This window comes from Panthera pardus, unplaced genomic scaffold (genome assembly GCF_024362965.1).
Source record: "Panthera pardus isolate Hobbes unplaced genomic scaffold, ASM2436296v1 HiC_scaffold_17, whole genome shotgun sequence".
Taxonomy (NCBI): domain Eukaryota; kingdom Metazoa; phylum Chordata; class Mammalia; order Carnivora; family Felidae; genus Panthera; species Panthera pardus.
The window spans coordinates 29,156,258-29,172,208 of NW_026526732.1; the positions used below are offsets into that span (position 1 = coordinate 29,156,258).

At 39.9% G+C, this 15,951-nt stretch overlaps 1 protein-coding gene across 4 annotated transcripts in view; it reads right to left on the reverse strand.

Moving 5' to 3' along the window:
- Positions 1–15,951, reverse strand: part of PDE7B (phosphodiesterase 7B) — a 576,923-nt gene that overhangs the window by 64,842 nt on the left and 496,130 nt on the right. For all 4 annotated transcript variants that reach the window (XM_019420496.2, XM_019420494.2, XM_019420495.2 and 1 more), the window contains one exon: positions 11,966–12,049. In XM_019420496.2, coding sequence (XP_019276041.2) covers positions 11,966–12,049 — 84 coding nt within the window. The remainder of the gene's footprint in view (positions 1–11,965; positions 12,050–15,951) is intronic.

Consider the following 15,951-nt stretch of genomic DNA (forward strand, 5'->3'; position numbering starts at 1 on the left):
TATTTATTTATTTTGAGAGAGAGAGAGAGAGAGAGTGCAAGGGGCAGAGAGAGAGGGAGACAGAGAATCCCAAGCAGGCTCTGTTCTGTTAGCACAGAGCCCAAACGCGGGCTCAATCTCAGGAGCCGTGAGATCATGACCTAAGCCGCAACAAAGAGTCCGTCACTTAACCGACTGAACCACCCAGGCGCCCCTTCATTTTCTGCATCTTAATATTACTTTATTTAGAAAAAAAATTCTATTTCAGATTGACATTGCTTTTTCTTTTTCATAAAATCCCATTCATTCTGATGATAAGAGGAATACTTGCTCATGGTAAAAAAAAGATAGAAAAACAAGAAGACAGGAAGAAGGAAATAATATTCATCTAGAAACAATACTTGTTAAAATTTTGGTGCTTTAAAAAAAATGTAGCTGAGATCTTTGTTTAAGATCTACAGTACCCTGCTTCTTTTTAATGTATTATAGACGTTTTGAGAAACTTTCTTTTGATGATGCACAGTTTGCGTGACAGGAAATAACCAACTCCCCCTTGAGAAAAATTAAAGTAACCGGTGGCAGCCTCAAATCTGACTTTGTCACAATAGCGATTCCATTTCCTTCTTCTTTGGGGACAGCTGACAAGTGTCCTCCATTGTCATCACCACACCCTTCTCTTTCTTACCAAAGAATACAAGGTCGAGTGATAAAATGAGTAATTTGTCACTTGGCACCTTCTACCAGAGCAGTTGGAATACGTAGTTGAAATTAGTTACATGTATGATTATATATTTTCTCATTAGGTTATATTTGTTATATATTTGTTATATATTTTCTCATTAGGTTATATTTGTTCAATGATATTGAAGCATTTTTATGTCAAAAAGGAGAGTCTCAATGTACTATAAAAAGAAAATAACTATTATAATATAAGGAAAACATTTAATATGAGTAATTATATATATGACACATAAAAGGAATATCTTGCATACATGTATTGCCTTTAAACATTAAAATTCATATATAAAGATGAATTATAGTCCACATGGTTAAGAGCTTGTGCTCTTCTGGTACTGGATTTTTTAGGGTGTGAATTTTGGCTTACAAGTTCTCTCTTTTTTTTATTTAAAAAGTTTTTAAAATGTTTATTCATTTTTGAGACAGAGCGAGAGAGAGCATGAGTGGAGGAGGAGCAGAGAGAGAGGGAGACACAGAGTCCAAGGCAGGCTCTAGACTCTGGGCTGTTAGCACAGAGCCCAATGCGGGGCTCAAACTCACAAACTGTGAGATCATGACCTGAAGCCGAAGTCGGTCACTTAACCAACTGAGCCACCCAGGTGCCCCGGCTTACAAATTATTTTTTAGGTGAGTTATTTCTTTTCTTTGGGCCTCATTTTCCTCATCTTAAATAGTAGTCCCTACTTCATAGGGATCTTGTGGGATTAAATGCAACACCATGTGCAAAGCAGTATCTGGAACCTAAGAGATCCACACATATTAGCTATTATTGTTATTATTATTATTGTTTGATATAATATGTGTATGGCATAGGTGACCTATGTCAGTGGTTCCCTAATACTCACAGAAAGGTCCAGAGCCAGGCTTGCTACATCAAGTAGCCTCAGGAAGTTTTGTAATATACTCTCCAGAGACTCAAGTTCAATGAGTTTGCAGTTACAGTGTGATGGATGCTTTCTTGGAGATGTGGTGGGAGCACAGAGGAGGGACTGAGTAATTAGTCCTCTGGGAAGGTTGAAGCAGGTTTCACAAAGGTCATAATGGTGGGAGAGGGGTGAATAAATACTTCTTAGGAGAAGAGGTGGCTGGGGAGGGGTGTACTCAGTAGAGGAGGAAGGTACATCCAAAGTTCAACTACATCTACTGAGGACTTATTACAAGCAAGACGGACTGCTGGACTCACTGAGCTCATTTACCTCTCTAGTGAGGCTGGTGTTACAATCTCCTTCCATAAATGTGAACTGTAAGCAGTGTGTGCATTTTTCCCACACTCACAAAAGAAGTAGGATTCAAATCCAGGTCTGACTTCAAAGCTCTTTGTCTTTCTGCCAACTTCCTCCATTAACTGGGGTTAGGGTGTGCACTTAGCAGGGGGAATGCAGTGTGCATGGGGCTCTGGGTGGGGCCATCATGGTGGACCAGGTTGGGTGAGAAGGACCTCTGATGTTTCTGGTGTTTGCAGCTGCCCTCCTGGGCTTCCAGGCCTTTGGAGACCTATAGCCTTGGGGGCCTTGCCTAAGAAGGCTCTCCACCTGGCCTCATGGGTCCTGTATCTGGGATTAAGCACTTCCCATCTTAAAGCTCTTGTGGTGGCTGTGGTTGGGTGCAGTGGCCACCACCATCTTCCTTGGGGACTTTCCTTGGTAAATGCTGCCACTTTCCTTTGGCACTGGTTCTACTGCCCTCTCTTAGGTTACTTATGAGTGATAAACCACCCAGGTGCCCCAAGGCAATTTGGTTTGCTAGTTAGAGAGAAAATGATCTTCTTGATCTTGTATTAACCCAGTGATCTCAAGTTGGAAACACAAAAAGATTCTAAGGATGGAACACTCTATTTTTTCATATGTAGAGTTAAATATGGACTATGGCAAGTCATTTAAATCTTCTCAAACTTTAAAGGTACGATAGAAATGAGAGGGCATAACCCCTCCTTTTATTTATTAATGAAGTCACAAGAGGTAGGCTGTGCTTCCTTCTGGGTAGGAGGCTGAATTTAATTTTATTTAACAAACAACTCATTCTGGCTCAGTGACTCATAGGATAACTTCAGTCAAAAGAAACTTAATTTACTCCTGCTTCCCTGTTTTACTGTCTCCAGAAATCCAAAGAACCCACTATACCAGAAATACTCTGAGTGGATCAGGGTTTTACTCAAGGAAGTGCTGCAGTAGAAAATGGCCATTTCTCTGTGCTACATTCCAGGGAGTTAACAAACCTGCTGGGCTCTGACATAAGCAAACACGTTTGTACCATAACAGAATCCATGATGTGGGGTAGGATGGTGTCTGAATCATGTTTACATAGTTTCTCACAGAGGAAAATAAATTGCTGGTGAGACGTCCTTGTGGGTTTTATTATCGATAATCTTATGCTTTGCTAAATCAAGCTTATTATAAACTAGAATCATAGGAACCCTTGAACAAAGTAGCTGTTGTTGACCCTTGAACAAAGATACCTGTTCTGGCCATATGACTCATGGATGATTGTAATACCCAAGGAATACAATGGAATTTCCAAAACAGGCCTTTCTGACCTGTACTGTGCTCCCTTATTAACAGCTCTCTCTTGGACTTGACTTCTGCAAAAAACCTGTCCCTGAGCTCACTATCTTTCCCTAACTCACCCTCCAACTTTCTTCACTGTTGATCTCATCTCCAATTCTTCAGATGGCCAGAACAACCCCAGGATCTCCCAGCATTCAGGATCATCAAGTTTTATCTCTTTTTCTCCACATCATCTCTGGATTTATACCTTCTTTCTACTTCCATTGTAGTCTGCTGCCTGATCACGTTTCTCTTGATTTAGTGAGTCTGCGCCTCCTACATATGAGTGTTAGTTAATTTTCTTAAGCACTATTTTATGGCATCTATGTTTTTCTCAAAATTCTCTAGTGACCCTCTTTGTTTAATGAGTCAAGTTCAAGTTCTTTATCTTGGCATTCCAAGCCTTTCGTTTTCTCTCTAGTCAACATACTTTACTACTTTCTGGACCTTCTCCTACTTAATGACTTAATGTCTCCCATATGTCAGCTCAGTCTCACTTTTAGGCAATTCCTTCACAAGACAACACTCTATCTTATCTTTCAGAATTCAGCACAAGACCATAAAGCCTTCTTTTCCTGCTCAGAGCACTTCAGTAATCTCTGCCTTCTTTGGTCTCTGATTTATTGTTTTTGTCAGTTATTTTAGAACTAGACCATTTATGCTCTTGTAAGGTCCTTGGTTTAATGTGTGTTTGTCTTGCCTGTGTAATGAGATTGTTAGGTCTTCGAGGGTAAAGGAATCTCTAAAGTTTCCTTTTGAGCAGTCAGAATCCCCAGCCGAGGTATAGGATGTGGTAGGTGCCCCCTGCTACCCCAGTCCTTGTTGACCTGAAAGGAATTGTTGAGGTATTAGTATTTGGTGTCTCTGGCAGACTCCAGTCTCATTGCTGTCTGGGACAAGAGCTATCCCAGCCCCGTGGTTACTGGTGTGGCTTAGCGCACCTTGGCCTCATGGCCTGCTTGGCAGACAGTGGATATTCTATTTATTGAATGAATGAATGGCAACCCAGAGGGAATACTGGCCTCCCTGAGCTCCCTGATTCAATTTTCTACTTTTTATCGCTCATCTAAAAAATAATGAATCGATTAAACAGTGTCAGCCAGGTTAACAAAAGGCAATGGCTGTTTTCAGTCCTAGCTTTAGAAGGTGAAAACTGTTGGGGTGCCTGGGTGGCTCAGTCATTTCAGCGGCCAACTCTTGGTTTTGGCTCAGGTCATGATCTCGTGGTTTGTGAGTTCGAGCCCTGCATTGGGCTCCGTGCTGACAGTGCAGAGCCTGCTTGGGATTCTCTCTCTCTTCCTCTCTCTCTGCCCCCTTCTGCTGCTCATGCACCCTCTCTCTCAAAATAAATAAATAAACTTAAAAAAAAAAGAAGGTGACAACTGTTTATTTTTCATTATGGTTTTCCCCAGAGAGTCAGATATATTGAGTGATCTCTCCTGACTTCTTCGGCTTCTACTTGAATACCTCATCTTCCAATAAAATTTATGTCTAGTTGAGTAGAGTTGTGGACGACTCTTTCTTGGTTCCTTAGGTCTTGAAGCACATTTCAGAATGGCTCTAAAAGTGTGCAGCCCTCCTCACTTCATTGTTGCTTTAGTCCTGTTCATGTTTTCATTCCTTCAGACCGCCTTCTATAATTTCCCAAGACTGAGTTAATTGCTCCCGTCCCCAACCTCCCCGAAGTTAATCCTGCTTTCCCCTGAATCCTGTATACGCATACATGTTTCTCATTTTATGTATGCTTTTATTATACATGCATGTGTTATTAAATGTATCCTATCACATCAAAATGTACAGGCTTATGTCTCTATAAAGTTCTCAGAGACGGGGGCTCTCATTTTATCTTTATATCTCCAGGACCTGGCTCACGGTCTACCCTAGGAAGTGCTCCATCGATGGTCACTGGTGAATAGTGACAGGGAATGGGTGAAACAGTGAGGGCAACATCAATTCTGTCTTCTGCAATGCAGTCATTTCAGTGGCTAACTATCCTGTTGGTCTGGTACTTCTGTATGTGAAATGCTGGGGAGCTTGGAACATGGAGCACGATCCAGGCGAGTCAGAAAGGAGCCGCAACCACAATCAACGTCTTGTCTTTCTTCTAGAGGAAGACAAATGTTGAACTTTGAAGTTGTGGAGTGTTACCTGGCACTCAGGAGAAGTCTAAGCTAGTCCCAGCTTGCATCTCTGTTCTCTATTGTGGGCCATGGGGCTGCGGGCCTGAATTTTGGGGAGAATGGGAAATCATCTTGTCAATATGATTTCTTTTAAATCACCCCATAACATTTTTTAAAGTGTATTTTGTATTTCATTTTCTCTTTCCTTTTTTCTTTTTTTATTGAAATTTAATTGGCATGTAACATTGTGTAAGCTTAAGTGTACAAGGTGTTTGATTTGATACATTTATATATTGCAATATGATTACTACTGTGTTAGCTAACATCTCTATTAGGTCATATAATTATCATTTAATTTTCATGGTGAGAATAATTAGGATGTAGTGTCTTAACAACTCTGAAGTTGATAATACAGTTGCCTGTAATCACTGTGTTGTACATGAGATTTCCAGGACTTATTTATCGACGGGTTGCATGTTTGTGCCCTTAAACACCTCACCCTGTAACATTTTAATTTAGGTTCTTTGCATTTATGTGGTTCTCACAGGTAACATTAAGAATCACCTTTAAGAAGATTACTAAAAGGCTATCACCATCCTCTAGGAATTCTTTCTTAGAAAACTGAGTTTATAAGCAAATTGTCCCTCTTTAAGATGGGGACATCACTTAAGCACTAGATGGTTTGTAACATGCTGGGTGGCTTTTGGTTGACAGCTCTTCTGTGAATGTACTTTATATTTTTGCATGGTGTAACGTTTTAGATGGCAGCTTTTAAAAAAAGTATTTGAGGGGCGCCTGGGTGGCTCAGTCGGTTAAGCGTCGGACTTCGGCTCAGGTCATGATCTCGCCGTCCGTGAGTTCGAGCCCCGCATTGGGCTCTGTGCTGACAGCTCAGAGCCTGGAGCCTGTTTCAGATTCTGTGTCTCCCCCTCTCTCTGACCCTCCCCCCGTTCATGCTCTGTCTCTCCCTGTCTCAAAAATAAATAAACATTAACAAAAAAATTTAAAAAAAAATAAATAAAAAAAAATAAAAAAAGTATTTGAGTCTCTGGGTCACTTGTTTTCCATAAAAAGATATACATATATATATGTATATAAAATTATATATGTATATATTATGTATATTATATATTTATATATCATAAATATATAGTATTTATTAGTTCCATCAAAAGTAATGAGTAAAGGAAAATGTTTTTGTAGCTCTGCTAAAATTACCTCATGCTTGTGCAGCGATAATGGCCCCGCCTGGAGAGGCGGATCTGGAGGAATAGAACTTTAAAGATCAAGATTAGCAAATTAACCAACAGGAAAAGCCAAATAGCCAATTAACCTACTACTGCAAAGTCCTGGGGCTCGTCTGGGGCTCCAGGCTCTCTGTGGCAGCTGAATTTGCTGCCCTGAAACTTGCAGCTAAAGCTGCCTTATTCCTTCAAGCTCCACAGTCACTGGGAATGTTTGCTTTGTATGTCACTTCCTTTGCTGAGCGAGTGTGGAAATCACATTGTGTTGCTCTGAAATGGTTGCCATGGGAACATCTCCACCTAGTCATTATCTACTCAGCCTACTGATTATATTAAACCAGGAGACAGAGATGTACAAGGGGAGCTGTAACCACCTGTTCTGCAGAAAATTGTGATTGCTTCTGCGACATTCGCCTCTGAGGCCACACGTTTCTCTGAACACTCCTCTCTCCATTTTCTCTTCTCGTGTTTCCCTCCACACAGAGTTAGTAAATGACATAAATCTATAGGAAATTGGCATTGGGATAATCAAGCCATTGCTTTCCCATTCTTCCGGCCCTCTTTCAGGTCTCTGCTTTAGTATCTCAGGTAGAATAAAAATAATCGTCACCCTTTCCTCTCACTCTCTTCTGCCCACCCCCACCTCCCATGCTTAGGTGTAAAGATAATCTTCTTTAAAGGTCTATGATTCCTGTGGCCTATGCAATGAAGCCACGTTTTTCGGCTACTTATCCAGAGAAACTTCTCAAAGTTCATATAAATGCCTGTTTTCTAAATTGTATAAAATATAAATAGTAAATAATACTGTCTGTCAACAGGTAACTTTATCTTACCTATTCTCAACCAAGACATGCATGGATCTGCCTGTATCTCTTATGAGGAGGATTTTCTGATCTTTATTCCTGGATTGAAAGTGACATTTAAGAGGTGTTGTCTTGAAGTAACTTTTTTTTTTTGTAGAAAAACTATAAAATCCATTGACTTTGTAATTTGTCGTCTAAACCAGAATACTTAGGGAGTGGGAAATGGCATTATTAATAAGTATGCCTAGAAAACAGGTACAAATTTGACTATGCCAGGCAAACTAGGTGTATATTGTCATCTTATATGTAGAATGTAGAATGTAGACAAGTTCATAGGTGTGGTAGTCCCATGTCTTCAAAATATATGGGAAAGGGGCACCTCTTACAGAAGAATGTTTGTGCAGATAGAAATTATAATTGTGGAATTTAAATGCTGAACCAGCAAGAAAGTTCTCTGTTTATATTTCTGTCGCATGTAAATTAAGCCAATGTGAATCCATCCTTGAAAGTAAACTGATGGCACTGGGGATTGAAAAGAAAAAATGACATGAACAAAGGAAAACAGACCAGGCTGAATGCACCTATGGAGATGTCATAAACCCTTTCAATTTTGTTTAAAAATCTAATTTAAGAGTAAATTTTTTCTGTAAAGGGCCATATAGTAAATATTTTTGGCTTTGTGGGCCATATGGTCTCTGTGGATAAAAGTAGCTGTTAATGATATATAAATGAATGAGCATGGCTATGTTCCAATAAAATCTTATTTACAAAACAGGCCTGGGGGCTTATGGGTGGCCCAGTCGGTTAAGCATCTAACTTTGGCTCAGGTCATGATCTTGAGGTCCATAAGTTGGAGCCCTTTGTCGGTCTCCGTGCTGACAGCTCAGGGCCTGGAGCCTGCTTCCCTCTCTCTCTACCCCTCTCCCACTTGTGCTCTGTCTCTCTCTCTCAAAAATAAATAAACATCATATCTATCTATCTATCTATCTATCTATCTATCTCTATCTCTATCTCTATATCTATCTGTCACAAAATAGGCATGGACGGGAGCACAGGTTTACTGCATTGGTTGTCATTGGCCCAGTCTCATTCTGGTTAACTGTTTTAGTATCTGTAAACTTTATTCTGAAAAAAGGAAAGTTATTTTATTTATGTTATGCTATTTTATTTTTTTAAGTTTATTTATTTATTTTGAGTGAGAGAGAGAGAGAGAGAGAGAGAGAAAGTGAGCTTGAGCTGGGGAGGGGCAGAGAGAGGGAGAGAGAGAATCCCAAGCAGGCTTTGTGCTGTCAGCCCAGAGCCCCACACCAGGCTTGATCCCATGAACCGGGCTCAATCCCATGAGATCATGACCTGAGCTGAAATCAAGAGTGGACGCTTAACCAACTGAGCCACCGGGGTGCCCCCAGGGAAGTTACTTTATATATTAATTCTGATGTTTTCTGTTCTGCTATGGCAGGTTGGGCTGTGCCTGATGGGGCTAGTGGAGAAGTGCAATGGGCCTTACTAGTAATGTACATTTTTGTTACACATGTTCCAGCCATTCAAGACATATGTTGAAGAGAGTGGTAGAAGGTAACCCCCCAGGGACACTCTGGACAGGGGGTGGCAGCCATGTGGGTTTCACTAAGCATTTTAGAAGAAAGGCTGTAGGGATGAGACACAGGGTATAGAGGTTATGGTGCTTTGGTTTTTCCTATAAATTGTCTTTTTAAGCAAGTCCAAGGGTAGGTTCTACCTTGGGAGAGAGAGCAAAACTGCAAGCACCTGAGGAAAATAATCTTTGGTCTCTGCCTGTACTTGGGAAAAAAATGACTCAAAATTAAGGTAAATGATACAAAAAAATCACTTTAAACTAGTCTTGTACTTACTGTGTAGAATTGGAATCAGTTGGTAAAAATAAGAGTTTTAGCAAAAGGTCCCAAAATGTATCTTTGGGGTTTATTTTTAAATTTTTATAGAAGTATATTTAAAATGTTTCCCTCTAGGCAGAAAGCACACACTAACAACTCAGGCAGGCAAACCCCAACAGGAACATGAATGACATTAAAGAGAACTAAATAGGCTCTATATAAAGTAGTAGGAGGTATGACATGTATATTACATCTTACGTGACTGTACATAACACAGATAGAACATACCTGGTTCTACCTGGCGACAAGTTACTTTAATTGCTGACTAACGCAGGAAATTGTGGAGAATGACTGCAGTAATGTTATTGATTCAATTTTCAACTCAGTAACTGGGTATGCCAGGCATTTGACAATGGAATAGACAGTACCACAAATAAGGAAGAATCTCAGAGGGCTTCAGTCCTATCTGAGCTGTCGAGAAAAATATAGGGGATGACTGGCATTTATAATTATTTAATACAGTCTTTTTGAGGGGATCCTTTGATCTAGTTGGACAGATATTCAGGATCTTGTAGTCTGTTTAGGGAACTGTTCTACACATCTAGGAAAAAAAAAGTGAGTCCACTAGAAAGCAAAATACAATGAAGGTAAGTTGATATCGCCTTAGCATGTTTTATTGCTAAAGAGACATGAGTGAAGGAGTTATCCAGAGTGCAGTGCTGAGCAGAGGAAAAAGAAATTTCAGAATGGATGGCCAACACTATCACTTAATGTGTGGAGGGTCCTGAGCAACATACGGGGTGAAATGGGGGTGGAGGGAAGGTAGCATCCCAGGCCAGGGGAAGGAGGCTGGGGGTCAGTCCAGACACTAGGAAGTTTCTGGAGGACCTTCAGAAGAGGGATGACAGGATAGTACCTGCTTGTATGTGATTTGCTATATAGTGAATAATATAGTAGTGAAATATTATCTGCATTGGTTTTCTGTTTAAAATTTTTATACATTTTTTCAGTTTTTTTTTTAACGTTCTGAAAGTAAAACAGATGATAAAAAAACCCCCAAATCCAAGTGTTGCAAGGACCTATGATGTATATAGGGAAATTATTCCTTAATCCCACTTGCAAAGATAACTGCTCTTAGCTGATGTTGCTTATTAACATTGGAATAATTTAGAAACAGATTATATCATTTGGAACCTTTGAATTATTATAAAGAGAAGTATCTCCTATTTTTCCTAATTTGTTCATGCCTTATATTCGAAAACATGACATAACATCTCATCTAATATTGAAAGAGACTTTTTTGGTTATTTTCTCCATCTCACACTTCGTATGTGAAGCCATTGGAGAGTCCTGATCTCTTTGAGACAATGAATTAACTGGACCCTCTGCTCATCCCCATCTTGCTTGGTGGAACCGTATACCTGGGAACTGGAAGTCAGTACAATCTAGATATTGTCAAAAGGGGTAACTTCCATGAGTAGCTGGACCAGCCTAATCAGGGTCATAAGAAAAGCTGAGATACCATTTGAGCTCCCCATAGTCTGTATCCAATATTACATTGGGTTAGCAAATCAACTGTGTCTTCGAAAATGCATTTTTTGGGGGGGCTGGGTTGGGGAGGTTATCTCTAGTATGGAAAGGTTACTCCAAGTCTCTGTGTCCCAGAAAGAGCTGAGAAACGGATATTTCACATTGCTATGGAAGTTTAATAAGCTAGGAGAAATACAAGCATCTCTATTCACTACTGACCTTTTGAGGATCCAAGGATAGCAAGTTTTGACTTCTCCTAGTAATTTTTAGGGGTCGAGGTAAATCAAATTACCTTTCTGCTGAACTTGTTTATGCCAAAGGAAAGTAATACTCTGTGGGTGCAACCCAGAACTTTGAAATTTATCGATGGGAAGTGGTATGAGAACCAAACACTGAAAACCTTGGAGCAAACTGTGAAATTTATACAGTTTCTCCCCCCACCGCCCCCACCCCCAAGTCCAAAGTGCAGGATGATTGCAATAGAAGGCATGCTATCAGGCAGGGTGACTGGTCACTGGTTTGGGTTTCCAAAGGAATTTGAAATTAACAGAATTATGAACCAGAGGTTGAGCAAAACTCCAAATAAGGAGTAATATATGAAGGGGAAAGATAGAAAGAAATGACTTTCCGAGGTAGTTCTAATGGAAGAAGCAGCAAGTGCACACTACAAGGGCTCAGCCATGGTGTAGAGCTTTATGAGGAATGCAAGAACAGATCTCAGGGACTTCGATGAGACAAAGAAGGGAGAATTAGACAATGGGTAGTTACTAAGGGCCATATGTGAGTAGGTTTCCCTGTGGGGTTTTAACAATAAAATAGAATCTCATCTGGTCTAGTTCTGGATGAAGGTGGAAAGAATGTGCTGGATGATGAAAGGAATAAGTTTCCCTGTATAGGGCTTCACGGTTTTTAAGGCTTACATTCTGAAAGCTGAAATGATCTCATTTGATTCTCACTAAAGCGCTGGGAGGTAGGGCAGTGCCAGAATCACTTCACTAGGGAGGAAATCTAAAGACAAAGGGTTAAGTTCCATTTGGGAGGGGAGACATGGAGGAAGGAAGGCAGACCTCTGAGGGTTTTGAAGTTCAGAGGGAAGTGAGATTTTTTTTTTTAAAGAAAACGTTTGTTCCTTTCCAGGTACACTTGATTACTCACTGTTAAGTAGGCGGAAGTCAATGAATGGGTAGGAGCCGCGGCGTTCAGCAGGAACCCCCGTCTGACCCCTTAGTCGTACATCTCCTAAAAAACAGAAAATCCAAACAAATGTTTGAAAACACTGCCAAGTGTATTCACTTTTCCTCTGTAAATCCTCTTACTCACTTATGTCACTGGAGCCAAATGTCAGAAGGAAAATGATTTCCACTTACCTTGCTTAAGAGAGAGCTATGTGAGAGGGGATATTTAATGAATGTTAAGTGTAATGAACTTAGCAGTACTCTAATAAGTGAAGCAGCACTCTGCTGTCTTTTAGATTTGCCTGGAAGGTGGATCTGTGAAAATTTTAGTAATTTACAAGATTTCCATAGTCTGAGGGCCACAAGGAGGGGGCATCTGAATCTGGGAGAACAAATGATGCTCTGGGATTAAAGCTTTTATTCTTGTTAGAATGTTTAACTGCCCAGTGTTATTTCTCTTGGTTCCAGCACAATTGTTCTCTGACTAGTGTCCATTGCCCTGTTGCCCGCCCAGGATTTATCATTGATCTGCTTTAGAATTTGCTCCATGAAGGCCAGCCCAGCTCCAGGTACTTCAGACACTTGCCACCCTTGTACACGAAATAGTCAGTGGAGCTTGTAGAACTTATTCATTTGCAGGTTTTCTTTAATGTCTGCATTCACGTTCCTTTTTGCTGTGTCTTCTGCCTTCCCGATCAAGGGAGGGAATGAAATAGAATGGAAAGAGCATGTACTTTAAGACGAAATAGACCTAGGACAATCTCGGCTCAGACACTTGCTACCTGTATGATCTTGGGAAATTTATTTCTCTAAACCTCAGTGGTTCACAGTGTCATGGGTTGAAGAATATAAAATAACACTTGCTGCCTTGCAATAAATGCTGGGTTTACTTCTTTCTAAACTCCTGCAAAGGATCATGCATATTAATTATGTGTTTTGCATTTTTCCATAGTGCTTTGTGTATTGTATGGCACTTAGCAGACTCTAAGTGAATGTCTTCTGTTGACAAGAATAAATATAAAGACAAAATGTACAAATTAGCACATAAAATATGGAATTAGAGGAGAGAGAAAAATACGTGAGATCTTCTATATTTCTGGAAGAACTGAATCAGGGAAAGTTTCAATTCCACGAGTAATGGGTCCCCTCCCATAAACCACTTTTTCCCAGACATGACGTGGCAGTGAGGCCTTAGCCTATGAGTAGAGAAAAGGGACAGTCATATCTCCTCCATTCCTACCCCCTGGAGTTAACCAGGGTCTGAGTGAGATCCCCTTCAGCTGTAACCAGTGCCATTGGCAATGTTTAAAATATCCCTTACAGATGGGCGTTGTGTATGTTTGGGCTTACAAACTGCAAGCTGTGAGCCTCTGGGTTATTCTGTGATTTGAATTTTATATTGGTGCCTTATTTAATGCTTTGTATAATCTGATATTACAGTGCCATGTTGATATTAAGGAATGTTACAATTTATGGAATAAAAGGGGAGGAGGAAGAAAGAGATGGAAAAGCATTTTTATAAATATGAATATCATCTGAGATCAAAGAAAGGAATGCTGTTAGCATTTGGCAAGTTCATGGGGGTAGATGGCCAGCAGTTATAGGAAATCCACTAGGGAGAGTTGAAGGGTTTTCTTGTCTTCAGCAGCTTGTCTTGAACACTCCATGTTTACAGCACTCTAAAGAGTTCACAAAGCACTTTCACAAACATCACAGTGTATTTATTTTCTTGTTTATCTCATTGGATGCTCACAATAGCCTTGTGAGGAGAGCCACTATTATTCTACTTACTTTATAGGTGAGAAAATGGAGGCTCAGGAAGAAAGTTCAGGCCTGCTGTTCACCTACCCAGCTCCAGCTCAGGGTGCGGGCGGGCCCTTTAGAGGCGCTCAGTAGATATCTATGGACTTTAACTGACTGGCTGAGTTTATGGTGTTTTAACTTATAACTAGCAGGGCTGGTCCTTAAATCTAGGTTATTAAACTTCATAGGCAGAGCTCTCTCCTCAATAACATTGGTTTCTAATCTTAAGGAGTCTGTACATAATGGTTTAAAAAAAAAATCACAGACCCTCACATGATAGGTGAAATTTAGCAGCCATTGGGAAAATACAGCACGCCAAAATGATATAATAAATTCAGCAGTGCCTAAATGATTTATATTTTCTAAATGATAATCAGATAGACATATGCTTCAAAACTTATGCATGGATAAGCCTGTATTCATTCGGTCTATGAAGCCGGCTAGGCTTTAGGTTTGTTGACCTGTTGTGCCATCCCTGTGGGCTTCTCTAAGGGGTTTCAGGCTCACCAATTGGAAATCACTTGTCCACTAGTACTTTTTTTTCCCAGGATTAGCAAAGCATCCCTCCTGACTGTGTAGTTCAGAGGGTACCATTTTCCCAGAAAACTTCTGTATAATATCAATAGAGGTTTTAAAGCCTCTGTCAAAATTTATTCCTTTTGTCCATCTGACAGTCTAAGGCAGAGGACGCCCATTATCATTCAGGGCTTTAGGTTTAGGGATGAACATGGAGGAGACAGCATCACAAGGCAAGCTAGGTAAAGGGAAGGCAGTATGTGAGTAATTCAGAGATTCCTGTTACTGACAGGATCAATATCTCACCATCTTGGGTGACTGTGGGCAACTCAATAACCACTTTGAGGTCCAGTTTCTAATATTTAAATTAATTGGCATAATTGCAGCAGCTTCGCCTCCCTCACAGGGTTGTTGTGAGAAAATTATAAGGTGCATGAAAATAGCATGAGGGTTAGAATTTCTTGAAACCTTACACGGTACTAAGCATTTTACATGTATTATTGAATATCATCTACCCAACAACCCAGCGAAGTAGGTGTTATTATTAGACCATTTTACAGATGAGGAAACTGAAACCAGTGGAAATTTGATAATTTGTCCAAGCTCACAGAATTAGTAAGGGTGGAGTTTGTATTCAAATTCGAAATTGGCTCTTAAACCCCATGTTCTTAACCTTTATCCTATATCATCAGGATAAAAAATCATAGAAACAGCTAAGCATTCACTTTTTTATGGCCCAATGTATGCTTTGATTGCTATTTGCCAATAAACCAAATATATATTCATCATGACTCCTGAAACTTGAGTACGAGGGGAATCCACCCCCTTGATGAGTTCAAGATTCAATCAGATAGATGTTGTTTATTTGAATAGCAGTCCAGCGGAAATTAGCCGAACGAGTAAGACAACCAAATCCTGTTCTGGATCAACAAGGCATCTATTATTTTCAAGTAAGAGATGGAAAGCAATTATTAAAAATATTATTCAGTAGAACTGAAATTACCTAGCAACTAATTTAATCAAGCTCTTAATTAAATAGAATTTTCATGATGTAATGCCATTTTGGGGAAAAAGAAACAGTGAAGAAAGTTGATAGCAAAGGCACTTAAATAAACAAACAGAACAAAACAAATCAACAGCAACAACAACAAACTACAAAACCCATACCTGAAAGCTTCCTTTTCAATGCTTCTTCTGTCTATAACTACAATTATAGTTTTGGAAGTGGATTACTCATAAACCTAATGATGGTTTTTAGGGGTAGTAAATAATAGTGTTTAAAAAGGATGAAATCATGTTAAAAGTACTAGTAAGGCAGGAGGCAGGACAATTGTAAGTGGGCTAACAAAGCATTTTAGAAAATTTCAACACGGAAAGGTAAATACAAACAAACCAAACAGTCCACATCCTGAGCATTCAATTTATTTGAGAATAAGGTAATATTCATGTTTTAAGGATATATTTCCAATATAGAAAGTTCTCTCTCATTCTCCCTGCTGTTATTAGCCCCTCTGATACTAAATTGCTTCAATATGCTCGTGGGAAGAGAGAAATAATTCAGTAACAACCGTCCCTGGAGGAGCAGAGGCCATTGGGCTGATGTCCGAAAAACAGAACAAGTAGCGTCCTGCTGAACTGCTTTTTCTG